The sequence below is a fragment of the Dioscorea cayenensis genome, chromosome 5, assembly GCF_009730915.1.
Source record: "Dioscorea cayenensis subsp. rotundata cultivar TDr96_F1 chromosome 5, TDr96_F1_v2_PseudoChromosome.rev07_lg8_w22 25.fasta, whole genome shotgun sequence".
Lineage (NCBI taxonomy): Eukaryota > Viridiplantae > Streptophyta > Magnoliopsida > Dioscoreales > Dioscoreaceae > Dioscorea > Dioscorea cayenensis.
In genome coordinates, this window is record NC_052475.1 from 27364864 (window position 1) to 27379942 (window position 15079).

Here is a 15079-nt window from a genome sequence, read left to right on the forward strand (position 1 = left end):
GGGTAATTTTTGTTCTACTCCGCTGCGATGTTTTCTAGGGTTAGATAGATCGGAAGGGAGCGGCGAGATTGTTGACATGGCGACGGCGAGGTGGAGATCGCTTGCTATCAGCGTCCCTTTGCTTGTGGTCTTCCTGGTCGTATCCTTGGCCTTGGCGAGCTCGGATGTTCCATTCATGGTGGCACACAAGAAGGTCGAACTGAATCGGCTCAAGTCCGGCGTCGAGAGGGTCTCCGTCTCCATCGATGTCTACAACCAGGGATCAGCGTGCGCTTTCTTTGAAAAACTCGACCTTTTGAATTTTGATTATTAATTCTTCGTCTGATTCATCTGATGTGTTTCCCCTTTGCTGTTTCGATCCATTTGATGCTATTTTTCACTAAGCTTTTCATTTTTTTTTTTTGGGTTGATTTTCGTGATGATTTTACGGTGCATGTCTTTCTGTGAAAATAGTGCTATGATGTGGATTAAGGTGTTTTGATCTTGTTCTGAAAGTAATTTTGATAATTAAGGCTGTGATTTTTTGTCTTTTTTTTTTTCTCCCGTGAATCTAGGGAAATTTACTGAAGATGTTAAACGCTTGGTATTATTGTTGAACTCCTCATCTTGGAATTAGAACTGATTAGATCATGAAAAATTACATTGAGGGATTCGCGCAAAGGTTCTTAAGTTGCTTGGATCCGAGGACTGAAGCTTTTTTGGAAACATGAATGTTAATTGTTTGCTTAGCTGAGCCCTTATTCTTCTGATCATGATGTTTCGAGGTTTTTGTCAACTTAGAAAAGATATAATATATGTATTATATGATTTTTCATTTAAGTAATTGTGTGAAAACAGGCATCTTGGATGTTATTGATCAATTAAGAGTTGGAGCTCTCTTTTCATAATTTAATTAGAACACAGATGTGGTTGTGGAAATCAAATTACATAAGTTCTTTGCTTTTGTTTCAGTATATGTACATTCTTGTTTCCACAATGTGAATCCATTTTCACTTAAATGAAAAGATAGATTGTTCAAAGTAAATGATATATTTTGTGGGGCTTAACAAAATGCATGCTACAATTTGGTGAGGCATTACCTGTTAATCTTGTCTGTTTGTTGGGTATTTGATTTGATTCCTAGATATCCAGGTCACAGTACATGAGACATTTATTGGAATTTCTTTTCCTTGTAGCTAGTCTCGCACTTTTATTGAGATATGTGGAGCTTTTTCCTTTAACAACCTAAGACTTGCATGTGTATTGCAAACCGACAATCCTTTGAGAACAGTAGTCAATGTATAACCATCATGTTTGTGTGTTACCATGTGTTATCTATGTTCCTATTTATTTATTTTCATAGCCATTGCCCTTTGCCAAAAAATAACACAGCAGAAAGTTCATTTTAATTTTAATTTCTGATCAATTCGGTTGGAAGTGATTTTGTAAACATGTGCGGAGTAGTGCTTACTGTTTGGGTATTTATTTTTAAAAGATATTTCTAGATCATCTTAATAACATAATCTTAATATTAATTTGCATTCAGCACTGCATATGATGTTAGCCTCAATGATGATACTTGGCCACAAGACACATTTGAACTCATCTCTGGCACCACCACCAAGACTTGGGAAAGGCTTGATGCGTAAGATTGCCATACCTATGCACCTTTGTTTCTCTTCAAGACGTTGCTTCTCTTATTTTCCACATCAAAATTGATTTTGTAAACTGCAGTGGTTCCACTGTCTCGCATTCATTTGTTCTGGAGTCAAAAGTGAAGGGCACATTCCATGGAACCCCTGCTGTTATCAAATTCCGTGTTCCCACAAAATCTACACTTCAGGTATGCCTTTATTTTCTAAATGATATATGATAAAGAGTTGGACTCATACATCCCCGGTTGTGTGGTTTTATTTTTGTGCTGCTTGTCTGATGAAATATCGTTTGATCTGATTTCCAAATTTAAGGAGGCATATTCGACTCCCATTCTTCCTTTAGATATACTTGCAGAAAGGCCTCCAGAGAAGAAGTTTGAATGGGTTAGTAAATTTCATGTTATTCCACTTTCTGTTATTGTTTTTGGAAGTTCAGCTATTTCTTCAATACTGATCAATTTCATTCTTGTATTTTTCTTTGCAAAATCATGTTGATGCTGTGGACATATTCAGGCAAAGGTGAGCCATATGCGTTGAAGTTATTTTTCTTTTCCTTTGTTCCCTTGTTTCTATATACATGTTTAAGAGTATGCAATTCAAAATGGAACTATTTTATTTGCAGAGGCTCATAGCTAAATACGGGTCGCTGGTGTCTGTTCTGTTATTGGTGGGTACTTTCATCTATATGATTGTAAGCCCATCATCAAAATCCAGTGCCGCAAAAGGAAGCAAGAAGAAGCGGTGATTCGAAATACAATCCTGGTTATCACTTCGGCTAGTTTTTTGTTTTGTTTTAACTTTTGAGAAGACTTCATCCTCAACATTTCAATTTCTACTTTGCCTGTCTAGTTAATCACTATTTCCAATGTGAAAACATGGTTTATGAGGAACTTTATCCATGAACTTTAAACCAGTTTTAGGAGCATATTCTTTTCTCCTGAGATGTATTTCCGTAAGGTGGTGTAAGTTGATTAAACCATGTGTAGACAAAAATTTCATATCTTTTAAAAAAAAAACAACAACAAAAAGAAAAGAATAAAAGCAACAAGTCGTTTAAGTAAAAATTTCCAAATTTCTTATATCAACAAAGTATGACATGAACTGAAGATATCAAACGCAAACACAACCATATAACATATTCAGCAGGGCAACACAAGCTAATGCCTTATTTACACAGTTGCATGAGTGTTATTAGTAGACATGATACAAAAATTGAGAAAAACGTTGAACAAACAATTTTATGCAGGTACAGCAAAACTGGGCTCGGTCCAACGAGGCACATCTACAACGAGGCATGGATCGGATTTTTCAAAGTTGGCAACCTATGATATTCAAAACTCAAAGTTAGACATTGCATTGTGAAGAATTGGCTAAAAACAATGAGACAGTATTGATGTATAACTAACCTTTTCTCCACAATTTGGGCAGTAATGATATTTGTGCCAAAGGCAATCCATGGAAGGGCAAAGGAAACAGAATCCAACCATGAATGTCATCATGCAACCAACAACCGCTGCAACACTCGGTTTTGATCTTAACCAAAAATATGACAGTGAACCAACATCAGCAGACAAATCTGCAGCTAACTGCAAGTATGTTCTAAATAAAACCCAGAAACTATAGAGTAAATCAAGCATGTGTTCACATAAATACTATTAGAGTTATAACCATCATCATCTGTTTTCTATCTATTCTACCTCCTTCATCGTCAGAATCCAGTTTAGCAATATGTTTATATTGATGACAATTAGCTCTGATGTTTCTCAAGATTAATAAAAAGAAAATCAAGAACTATTCACACCAAATACAGACTAAGCATTGATCACATATGAGCATAACACTGATTATTTCTTGAGATTAATCAAAAGAAACCCAATAACTATCAGCACTCATTTCTGCTGATTCTCTGTTGATGTAAAATGAGCAAGATCAATCATCCTTAATTGCATACCAAGTCTAAATAAAAAATCATGGAACATTATAACAGATGACCCAGAAATGAATCTAAATAAGCTGAACCATAGATGATGATCAAACAAAAACACCAAAATTCCATCAAACATGACAAAACAATAGTACTAATACAAAGTATGCCTCTGATTTAAGGCCAATTTTTGGAATGATTAAGAAATAGTTGGAGTTAAAGTCCTTAATACTTATATAATAACATGCTATGAAAGCTAAAGAGAGTCATTGATACTTGTGAAAGTTAATATTAACCTGCGAATTTCACCAATCTTTTCTAATTAGAAGAACAAGACTTCAATTTCATAAAAATCTAAACTTTGAATGGAAACCCTAGACAACAATCAAATCCCCAATTCTGGAATCAATTTCCTAAAGATCAACAGCAATGCCAAAAACAAACAAAATTCATGGTATTAAAAACAAGAGAAAACATTCAGATAGAAAGAAACGAAGCAATTGGAGAGGAGATCCAGGACAGGAATGGAGACCTGACGGTGGTGAGACCAGAGGAGCCACAGAAGGTGCAATTGAAAGGCGCCGGCGTGTCGCGATACATCGTCTGTTGCAAAGGGATGCCTTTGGGATCACCATAGATGGCGTTCGGCGGTACCATCCCGGCCTGGTAGGGGTTCTCCGCGACATAGTAGGCTTGCGCCGGAGGCGCCGTGCCGTAGGGGTACGGAACTCCCAGCGCTGGCTCTTCTCCCTTTCCCTTCATCTCCATTGCTCTCTCTCTCTCTCTCTCTCTCTCTCTCTCTCTCGCTGAGTTCTCGCTGAGTTCTTCGATGGCGAAGACGAAGAAAGCGAGAAGAAGAACGCGTGAAGTTTGGTCAAAGGTTGACTGTTATTTTACATTCTAGTCCTCAAAAAGTTTAAACATTCTTCGAGGCCCTTCGGTTTTTTCAAATACACCCTTTAATTTTTAATATGTCAACATAATGCAGCTTCTAGAAATCATTTATTCAAACACGTTTTATAAGGAACTCTAGTTTTTTTAATTAATTTAAAATTAACTAAAAAAAATTGAGGGGATTGAAATCCTAATATTTTTCCTTTTTTTAATAAAAATTAATTTCATAGATTAAATCTTAAATATAAAGTTTAGAAATGAATTCAAGAGAGAACAAAAAAAATAAAAAAGTAATAAATAGAAAAAGGGAACCAAAAGAATCTCTGCAACATCAATCAACCCATCTCGTGATCTCTCCTGCAATCCAATCTGGTTTTCATTCTCAATCAAACAAGTTAAAGGAAAATTCCAAAAATTTATTTCTATATATAAATAAATAACTTAATAAATACATAAACTTTATGCATCTTGATTCAAGGTGCCGGCTAAAATATATTATTATCATTACTAATGAGGTTGGTCTAAGTAATATATACTTAAGTTATTTAGACAAGTGATTTTGAATTGGAATTTTTATATATAAAAATAAAAATATATATAGTGAAAATTTTATTTGATAAAGTTTTTAATAGGATATGACTACTAGAAAATTAGTCAGTCAAAAACTATATATATATTTTTATATGTATTAAGTTGATAATATATATATATATATATAACAGATGGAGGAATTAGATTTGAAAGTTTGGTTGGGAGGAAAGATGAAGATAACCAACATAAAAAACCAAAATAGTGCAGAACTAACCAAGCTGTCTCTAATGGACCCATTCGGAAAGTGGTCCAATCCTGATTGAGTCATTTATGAACCCAGAATTGGTTGGACTTGGAATTGTCTCATTTGCGAGCACCCTTCCATCGCTATCCATACACATGCATGGATCATCAAACCAACTTCTTTCATATCCTAAACATTCTTATTTAGGATATGTTTAAACATACACACAAGAGAGAGTTGTGAAATTTGAGAACACCCTGACAATCATAAATTTTGAAGTACACTTGTGATTGATGAGCCCACTCTAACTTTATGGTTAGGGTTAGGGTTAGGGTTAGGGTTTGGAGAATGAAGGGAAGGTGGTAGAGAGGTTGTGGGTTGTGGCATGTATATGCCCCCAATGTGGAAGCAAGCTTAGGCTGTGGAAAAGGATTGGACTGTTGTTTCTACACTTTTGACATGTGAAGTGTCATGGTTCCACCATCAGAGGATTCCATTTGTCTCACTGCAACATGTTCTACTTTTCTCCTTCATCCTCTCTCTCTCTCTCTCTATCCCCACTCTTTATTTATGTATTTATTTATTTTTTCATTCTTTAATTTATTTTAATTTTTTGAATAAATTATTGAGATCAAAAGAGATTTACATTTTGCATCTATGATAGGTCTCGGAAGGTGTTTGAACAGTCAAATTAATGTGATGGTATGTGACGCGAATTCATCTGACATATATATATATTTTATGCCACGTATATCTTAACTTTATAATTATAATTAGTAAGAACGAGGTCCGTCTTTTTGTACGTAGTACTTACACACATTGTACTAGTTTTGCATGACCATATCCCGTTACTACTCTCTGCTTGTATTTTAGTTTAAACACCGAGATTGAGATTTTTTTTTTACATTAATCTAATTATGTGTTTTTTTTTTTGTTAAGAAAGAGAATCAAGTGATATATATCTATATATATATATATATGAGTAAAATAAAAAGTTTGACTTTTTTCTGAATTATAATTGAGAATTTATGTTATGTATGTTGTGGTTTGTCCACATCAAATTATATATATAGTTTGATTATTAAAAATATAAATTTCATCTCCTCAAAATTAAAATTAATCTCTAAGATTTTAAAATTCAATTAATTTTTTATAACACATTTAAAAAATTAAATATTATAACATAAAATTTATAATATATATACCTATTACAATGTGGATAAATTATCACATGCACTTTAAATAAACTTTAATCATATATTAAGAGGGAGCTGAATATTTGACCTCTACTGCTGCCTCGCATAGATGTGATGGTTCCCTATCTAAATATCTCATGTCATTAAAAACTGATATATATATATATATAGTTTTTAGAATCACCAATTAAAAAGCTTATTATTATTATTATTATTATTATTATTAGATGAAAATGAAACAGATGGTAGGCATGCCAAACAAGAATGATCACCACCAAATAAGAATTGAACAACCAATGAAGTGCTTTACTTTTTCATGACCATTCCTAAAACACCCTTCTCCAAATCCTCCACAATTAACTCTCCAATTTCCACATCCTATTCCAACCAAAATTAGAGGGTCATGTTGGGACTACAAACTCTTCTAGCTATTCCCTATCATTTATCATTATTATTAATTATTAATGTTAGCAAAAGATATCCCCACAGTATCTATCCCAGAATACCCCTACCATAACTTATCTCTCTCCTTAAAACCCCTCCATTCCCTTATTATTCCCATTCTCTCCTCCCCAAACTTCTCTCCTCTCTCTCTGTCTCTCTATGACGGCTCCCAGCATAGAGATGATAGCAGAGTCACTAAAGAACTGCTCTTTGGGAAGGAACAGAGCCAGAGCCAGAGCCAGAGCCAGAGCACCACCGGTTACGCCGCCGCCACCGCCACCGCCACCGCCACAACTGGAGGAGGAGGAGGAGAGCGAGGGACTCACAGTGGAACTCAACTCTGATGTGGCACTACCTCGCAACTGGGAGCAATGCTTAGACATGAGAGTATGAACTATATATATATATATATATATGAACTACTAGTTAACTAGCTCTATTACTATCTCTCTCTGTTTGTTCTTCCCTAAATGACCACAATCATGGAAAAAAGCTGAGATTTTTATCCAAAAAAGTGCTCGTTTTCGCCCTTTTTCTTCGTCTCTGATTCAAAGCTCGCAGACAGGGGAGGTCTACTATGTGAACTGGAGAACGGGGATGAGGACCAAGGAGGACCCAAGGAATCAAGTCAGGAACTTGCCTTCAACGACGTGCTACTGCTCGGAGAGCTCCTTCTCTGGCTCCGGTGACAATGCAAGCAGCTCCGATGAGGAGGTTGAGGAAGAAGAAGAAGAAGAAGAAGAAGAAGAAGAAGAGGAGGAAACCAGGGATACTGCAAGCTCGTCTGGAATCTCGTCAATCTGTTCATCGTCGTCCTTTGAGGTCGGCGGCCGTGTCGGAGGCGGTGACATCACCGGGCAAGTCCTCGTCGCCGCCGGCTGCAAGGCTTGCTTCATGTACTTCATGGTGCCGAAGAGCGTTGAAGCTTGCCCAAAGTGCGGTGCTGCTCTTCTCCATCTCTGAGCTCAAAGCTGCCACCTTTTTTTCCTTATAAAATTTTTCTCAATTATTTTTTCCTATCTATTTTCTCTCTATGAATCTCTTTAAATGAGAATGATAAATCTAAAACAGAGACATTGATTGATCTCTATCTAATGTTGGTTTGTTTATATTGTTTTTTTTGTTTTTTTTGTTTTTGTTTTTTTATTTATTTTGAGTGTATGTAATGTAGATCGATGAATTAGTTTTTTTTTTATTTGTTTTAAAATTTATCTGAATTTGTTTATATTGTGTATATAGTTTCTGATGATAATGTAAAAACATTATAAAGCAATGGGTGTATGAGTTTTTCCCTTCTTAGAAAGGTCCTACAAAGATACAATCCTTTATTCAATTACTTTTACAGTGAATAACATCATAAAGAAAGAAATATCTCCATGTTTGCTTGCTTGCATGCAAGAAGAAGAAGATGATGATACTGATATTGATAATGATAAACAACTAGTTAAAAGTTACTGTATGGAATAATGCTTGTGGAGAGAAAAAGAGAGAGAGAGAGAGAGAGAGAGAGAGAATAAAGTGGGAGGTGAGAGAGGCTCTGCGCATCAGACAAACCTTTCCTCGGTTTGGCAGAAGGGAATCTATGCAGTGAGATGGCAAAATGAGCCAGTGAAGCACTGCAGTAGTGAGAGAGAGAAAAATATAAAGAGAGAAAAGAAAGAGAAGAAGAAGAAGAAGAGAAACTGAAAGAGTGTCACCAAGTTTCTCTTGAGAGTTGAGAAGAAGACTGATGACTCTTTTACTGTTTTTAAGCAAAGGCTGCAAGATAGGAATGAATATATGCTTGTGTGGGGGAGTATATAAGTTTATTATGTTTAAGTATGTTGACCTCCTTTTACTTGTTTCCGAACTCTTTCTTAATGTCAAATCTCATATATATATATATATATATATATATATATATCCTCATCTCCTCAAAAGCAAATTTTATCATTAATGGAGAACAGGTGGGTTACATTAGATATCTCAGGGGTTTGAGACAAAAAGACCCACTTTCCCCCCTACTTTTTGCGCTTGTCTCGGATGTGCTTAGCCTAATGTTCAAGCACGCTCTCACCTCTGGAATCCTTTTCGGGGTTCCTCTGGGAGTTCTTGGGAAAATGTGCCATCTCCAGTATGCAGATGATCTTCTTGTTGTTACAGCTGGGGGGCAGGAGGACCTTCGCATCATCAAATTAATCATTGTTTTGTTCGAAGGTATTTCTGGATTGAAAGTTAATTATCATAAAACCTGCCTTTTCTCTTCGGAAAAAAACAAGCTTCCAGAGGAACATCTTGCTAGAACTTTCAACTGTGTTAGGGACACTCTTCTTGTGAGTTACCTAGGGATTCCAATTTCTGGTTGTCGACCTTCTCGACAAGTCTGGGAGGAACTTATTTTGAAGATTAGATCGAAATTGCAAACTTGGAAAGCAAAGATTCTTTCTTTTGGTGGCAGGCTAACATTGGTAAATTCTGTCCTCTCTGCCACCCCGAACTACTGGATGTCTATCTTCAAACTTCACTGTTGGGTGATAAAAGCCATTGATAGGATGCGCAGGGATTTTCTGTGGTCTGGCCCTGACATTGATCATCCAAAAATGAGGCTGGTAAAGTGGCACAGAATCTGTAGACCTCGAGAACAGGGAGGGTGGGGGATTCTGAACCTTGCAGTTTTTAACAATGCATTGTTAGCAAAGTGGTGGTGGAAATTGACTTCTGGAGCCTCCTGGTGCGGAGATAAAATAGTCATGTTCAATTACTCCAACTCTGCTCAAGGTTGGAACCTCCATAGCAAACCTCCTAACCGAAGATCCTTCATTTGGAACGGGTTGCTCCACAATCTTCCGGCTTTTCAAGCTGGTGTTTCTTCGGTAGTGGTCAATGGTGAAAAAACTTTATTTTGGTTAGATAGGTGGGTGGATAACTGTGCCCCAAAAAATCTGTGGCCAGATCTTTTCATTGCCTCGAATAGGCAGTTCGGTACAGTCAAAGAACTCATCCATCTCACCCAGGAGTCCTGGTTCAAATCTGACCATGTTGAGTTAGCGAAGCGAGTCGCAAATCTTGGACTTGTGGTTCGCGGAGCTGTAGACACCAAGAAGTGGGCCCTTACTTCAAACGGCATCTTTTCTGTCAAATCTCTTTACAGTTTTCTCATTCATGGTGGCGTTACCTGTGGAATCACCAACTCAATTTGGAACTCCCCTTGCCCGAAGAAAATCATCTTGTTTAACTGGCTCGTGTGGGATAATAGTATTCTTACTCTGAGCAATCTCGCTGCTAAAGGCTGCAATAAACTTCCGATAGCTACTTGTGTGTTATGCAATGCGGATATTGAAACTGTGGACCATTTGTTCCTCTTGTGTCCTTTTGTTGTTAGATTGTGGGCTTTCCTTGCAGCTCGTTTTCATTTTCCACCCCCTCCTCGCTCTGTTGAAGAATTGTGGGGGAGCTGGCGAGCTCTTATTCCAAAACCTATCAAGGATGCCGTGGACCTTGTTATTGTTGGAAATTATGATATAATGTTGGAGCAGAAACAGGAACGAGATGACAGAGGACTGAGGCGTGCAAGAGCACTGTCCTTAAGAACAATTTCGCCTCCTTTTTGCAGTGCGACAGGAACACAGATGGCGTTGTTCTCCAGGATTCAACAGTCAAGTTCTTTGTTCGCGCACCAGAACAAAGAACATACGAGTGCTCAGATTTTCGGGTGATAGGAAAGAAGAAGAAAAAATTAGTATCCGAATCTGGGATGGATCAGGGCACGGCAACGGCCGGTTCTCGAAGGGTCGCGGAGGGAGAAGAAGAGACGCGGCATTCGTGTCCGCACCCAATAAATCTGGTGCATTCGTGTCCGCACCATGCGCCTACGTGAGTTCAGAATTTCTAAGGTAATTTCCGAATCCAAACCTTGAAATTTGCACCCCCCCTGCGCCTGCGCGTAAGAGAGCATAACCACTAAAGCAAGGTTAAAGGATAATGAATAGTACTATATATAAAGTGGATGAAAATCCTTGTAGCTAGGCAATGTGGTACTAAACCTTTAGTAGGAATGTTTTGAAACAATATGGGCCTAAAGAATATGGGCCCTCTAACAGTTATTAGATATTTACTGTGGCATGTTTGGCTTGAGAGAAATGCTCGAATTTTTAACAATGCTTATTCTGTTCATCAGTCTGTGCTGTTGAAAGTTATTTATATGTTCTTGTCTTGGATAAATGCAGTGCCAGATGCCAAAAAAGCAAAATTGGAAGGGCATGTGTCTACGGCCAAGCGTAGTCTGTAGTTCCTTGGTGGACAGACAGGGATTGACATTGTTCCTACAGAGTAGTTCGTTTTGTCGATGTGGTCTCCAGTTACTCTTTTTGGGCCTGAGTGACCTGTTCTTCAGTGTTGTTTTGCTTTTGGTCTTTTGTTTGTTTTATTTTTGTCTCTCTTGTACTTTTCAGTTGCTCTCTCGCCCTTTTTGTGGGGTACTTTTTTTAATGTATGTGGTTAATCCACTTTATTAAATATATATATATATATATATATATATATATATGGAAGCCAAGAGTTTACTATAATAGAAAAGATGACAGTTATATAAATAAATAACCTGGCTTATCTTGTGTTAGCTCCTCTTTAAGTATGCGTAATGGAAAATAATATAAAGCATGTTGTATAATGTCATAATATCATAAATTTTTAAAATGCATTTATTTTGAACACTAAAATAGTAAAATGACCGAACCAAATACTTATTTCATTATTATCTATTTATTTATTTATATATTTATTTTTGGAGAAATGTAGACAACTTTCTTATTATATATATATATATATATATATATATATATATATATATATATATATATATATATATATATATATCAATTGGTGCACGTGAGATATGAAACTAAAAACCGAAGTTTATCATATTCCATGCCAACTCCTCTTGAACAAATTTGTCCCTTCATATGGAGAAGGGCTACTCTATGAGTTACCCTGTATCTCTTGATCTAATTAATGGTATAATATTCAAAAATAATGGCATGAACTAATAATTATTTAAACTAATCCATCAATATGTGAATTTCTTCCCAATAAATTATCACGTCCCTTAAAAAAAAAACACATCATAACAATTAATTTGACTTCTATTAGATATTCATTAGCTTTAGTTTTATTTAAATGCTGATATTATTCAAATATTAGTGAGATAAAATCATTAAAAAAATTTATTGAAATATTTAACTAATGCAATGTTTTTTTAAAGTTAAACAAAGATACTAAAAATATTCTAAGTATTATTTATTTAATGAGAAGCTTCAAACTTATCAAATGCAAATTTGCATACAGATACTTGTACTAACCCCCAAACCCTCCTTCCCCACCCATATGATTCTTAAGGGAAACATACATAAGCAAACATGATTTTCATAGTGCCGAAGGGCAATATTTACCCTGTTATTACTTAATTTATAAACAACTACAAATTAAATTATCATGATTTTGTTTAAATAAATGTCTTTAAATTTGAAACAACAATTTGGTTATTTTTTATATTTACTTTTCTTGATAATAAACTTTTTTTTTTTCAAGAATAGCACTAAAAAATAAAAATAAGCTGAAACTGAAAACTAGGACAGCAAAGGGAGGTTATATCTGGCGACCGGCCTCTCAGAAACTTCTTTTCAATCAGGAAAAAAAAGAAGTCCAGCAAGAAACCTGGAAATTCAAATGCAATAGACAACAATCTTGTTCTCATCTCAACAAAGTAGGGGAAAGAAATACACTTAATTTAATTAACTGAACAATTGATCCCTTCTATAATGCTAGAAAAGCTCTCCTAATGTTCAGTTATTTGCAAACCATACATTGAGATATATTAAAATGAACTAGTGCTGCAAACAGGTTATCGGCATCTCCATATACTTGATCATACAAGACCAAATTCATCAATTTATTTGTTCTTACAAGAAAAAAGGAAACAAATAAGCCTAATATAAAACAAAGTAAAAAGGATATGGTTTCACCTGAGACAAAAAAAATGACAGGACAATATCTAATGCTAATTATCAAAGGTTTCATGTGAAACACTAACCAGCAGCGCTCTCATACTGATTGTTTTTATCATATAGAGTAATCTCCAGACATTTTCATAGTTCTCAGTGGTTTCATGTGAAAAACTATGATCTAGCTTACAATGAGAGATTCTATGCATTAACTAGAGACAAGCAAAATAATTTGACTCTAAGAAATTTCTATTTATTCCCACAAGGTCTTTTCCCATACTCATTACCCTTACACTAATCCAGTGATACAAGACCAATCAACTTTTGGCATTGAAAACAAACAATAAACTCATCAATTTCCATTTAAGAGTAACAGAGAAACCTTTTCCCCCACAATATCTTATTCATTGTATAAAAAAAAAAAGAAAAGAAATTGCACTTCAATCCATCATCCCCAGTATCCAGTGAACCAATAACTCCAATTCTATAAAGACAAAAACAAACCAAACATTCAACATTCTAAAACAATAAATTCATCAATTTCATCCCAAAAAAAAAAGTGAGAAAGAAAACTTTTTTTCAATGAAAATTTAGAGATGGAATCAGCAATGACACATACATTGATGATAAAGAAACATTTTTAACAGGAATAAAACTCTTGCATGCGAAATCAAACTAAACTAGCAGCAAAGATGGTATCTTTTTTCTCCTTTGCTCTTCTAAGGATCACAAACTACACTATATTCATAAAGCACTGGATGACCAGCAAGCTCATCCAAATCCTCATTTTTCTACTCATACAACTATAGAGGCAGGTTGCACAATTACTCTAAAAATAGTCCAAAGATTACCTCTTTTTCTCCTCTCAAGTCACCATCTACTCCTCACCATCTTCATCCTCATCGTCTTCCTCATCTTCATCCTGATCCACAACTAGATACGCCCCCGGCGGCGGTGGCACCCGCCTTCGCGTCCTCGACGGCAAGATGTTATCGAGATCGACCTCTGCCAGTGGATCGTCGTCGAAATCGCTACCATCCTCATCACCTCCATCAACACCACCGTTACTCACATCATCGCTACTGCTGTCTTCATCGTCGCCATCAACCTGCTCATCCTCGACCACCATTTTCCCCTTCCCTTTATCCACTGCCGTGATCACGCCTTTTTCCTTCTTATTAGCCTCCTCTTCTTCCTCCCCATTGTCCTCTCCTTCGAGGGGCTTGAGAAGCTTGCTTTTACGATTGGCTTCGGATTCTACGGCACAGTCGGGATCAGGCTTCCGCTTTGCGGAGTGGTCGGGGGGATCTGACGGTGCTAGGGCTTGTGGTTCACTGCCGTTCTCTGCCATGGCCGGAGGAGGAGAAGAAGAGAGGAGCGCTAGGGTTTGGAAATCTGGGCTGCTGCTTTTTTCGATCTCGATCACGGAGCCGATCACGAGGCATCTCAGATCAACGGTAAATATGGGCTGGGCCATTCCAACGGGCTTTAATTTCCATAGGTTAGGCCATTTCCAAAAGTAAAATTACCTATAAATCCCTCTTTAGTGGTATATTGACTAATAGATACTAAAAATTTTCACAATTATATTTAAGTCCCTACATTCCATATTTATCCCGCTCTGGTTACTATTGATTTTTTTTTTTTGGAATTACATATAAATTTATTCTCAATCAAAATAATATTTTTTTTTCCAAATATTTTATTCAAATATTTTTAAAAAATATTACAAATATGTGGTGGCATCGCATATTATGAATCGTATGAACAAAGAGATGGAAATCTTCAGGATAAAAAACACAACATTTATGATTTAATTAAAAAAGTCCAATTCATAGTCTGAATTAAAGAAGTTGTTGTACTTTTTGCCATCTGAACATGACTCAATCCAAATAATTAAACAAACCAAACTCCCAACAGTTGCTTGCATAGAGTTTCTCTTCTTTTTTTCAACATGATCGTGCCGAACTTTGATTGTTTTCATTTTTGTCTCCCCATGTTTATAATTCTTTTTTAAAATAATTAAATTATTTATATACAAATGAAAATATTGGACCAAGAAGACGTGGGCTTTTATAGTTTGAATTTGGAAACTTTTATTTCAAATTAATTAACTATTTCCAATTTACTTTTTAAAAAAGCTCCTCAACTTTAGTTTCATGTATATATATTTGATTAATTAATTATTTATTATTTATTATATTAGTCCAGGTCCAATCAGTTAAAAAGCAGAC

General features: G+C 35.9%; 4 protein-coding genes across 4 annotated transcripts; 2 read left to right on the forward strand and 2 right to left on the reverse strand.

Annotated features, from left to right (window-relative positions):
• LOC120261589 (translocon-associated protein subunit beta) lies at positions 1 to 2575 on the forward strand. Its single transcript, XM_039269530.1, has 6 exons — positions 1 to 267; positions 1526 to 1624; positions 1714 to 1822; positions 1947 to 2018; positions 2148 to 2153; positions 2257 to 2575. Exons 1-6 carry the CDS (start codon positions 77 to 79, stop codon positions 2377 to 2379), a joined length of 600 nt encoding a protein of 199 aa, XP_039125464.1. The 5' UTR covers positions 1 to 76; the 3' UTR covers positions 2380 to 2575.
• A 272-nt stretch (positions 2576 to 2847) lies between these two features.
• On the reverse strand, positions 2848 to 4395 carry LOC120261591 (GSH-induced LITAF domain protein). The gene is made up of 3 exons (XM_039269531.1): positions 4091 to 4395; positions 3041 to 3167; positions 2848 to 2956 (listed from the first exon to the last, which is right to left on the reverse strand). Exons 1-3 carry the CDS (start codon positions 4324 to 4326, stop codon positions 2873 to 2875), a joined length of 447 nt encoding a protein of 148 aa, XP_039125465.1. The 5' UTR covers positions 4327 to 4395; the 3' UTR covers positions 2848 to 2872.
• Positions 4396 to 7002: 2607 nt separating this feature from the next.
• Positions 7003 to 8039, forward strand: LOC120262092 (serine/threonine-protein kinase pakF). Its single transcript, XM_039270146.1, has 2 exons — positions 7003 to 7254; positions 7429 to 8039. Exons 1-2 carry the CDS (start codon positions 7027 to 7029, stop codon positions 7828 to 7830), a joined length of 630 nt encoding a protein of 209 aa, XP_039126080.1. The 5' UTR covers positions 7003 to 7026; the 3' UTR covers positions 7831 to 8039.
• Positions 8040 to 13434: 5395 nt separating this feature from the next.
• LOC120260664 (histone H2A.Z-specific chaperone CHZ1-like) lies at positions 13435 to 14324 on the reverse strand. The gene has a single exon (XM_039268200.1). It carries the CDS (start codon positions 14320 to 14322, stop codon positions 13723 to 13725), a length of 600 nt encoding a protein of 199 aa, XP_039124134.1. The 5' UTR covers positions 14323 to 14324; the 3' UTR covers positions 13435 to 13722.
• Positions 14325 to 15079: the final 755 nt, after the last annotated feature.

Coding starts and splice junctions, on each gene's coding strand:
- LOC120261591 (XM_039269531.1), bottom strand. CDS start 4,326: ATGGAGATGAAGGGAAAGGGAGAAGAGCCAGCGCTGGGAGTTCCGTAC. Junction 3,168..4,090: donor TCTGGTCTCACCACCGTCAG/GTCTCCATTCCT, acceptor TTTTTGGTTAAG/ATCAAAACCGAGTGTTGCAG. Junction 2,957..3,040: donor GCCCAAATTGTGGAGAAAAG/GTTAGTTATACA, acceptor TGAATATCATAG/GTTGCCAACTTTGAAAAATC.
- LOC120260664 (XM_039268200.1), bottom strand. CDS start 14,322: ATGGCCCAGCCCATATTTACCGTTGATCTGAGATGCCTCGTGATCGGC.
- LOC120261589 (XM_039269530.1), top strand. CDS start 77: ATGGCGACGGCGAGGTGGAGATCGCTTGCTATCAGCGTCCCTTTGCTT. Junction 268..1,525: donor GTCTACAACCAGGGATCAGC/GTGCGCTTTCTT, acceptor ATTTGCATTCAG/CACTGCATATGATGTTAGCC. Junction 1,625..1,713: donor ACTTGGGAAAGGCTTGATGC/GTAAGATTGCCA, acceptor TGTAAACTGCAG/TGGTTCCACTGTCTCGCATT.
- LOC120262092 (XM_039270146.1), top strand. CDS start 7,027: ATGACGGCTCCCAGCATAGAGATGATAGCAGAGTCACTAAAGAACTGC. Junction 7,255..7,428: donor AGCAATGCTTAGACATGAGA/GTATGAACTATA, acceptor CAAAGCTCGCAG/ACAGGGGAGGTCTACTATGT.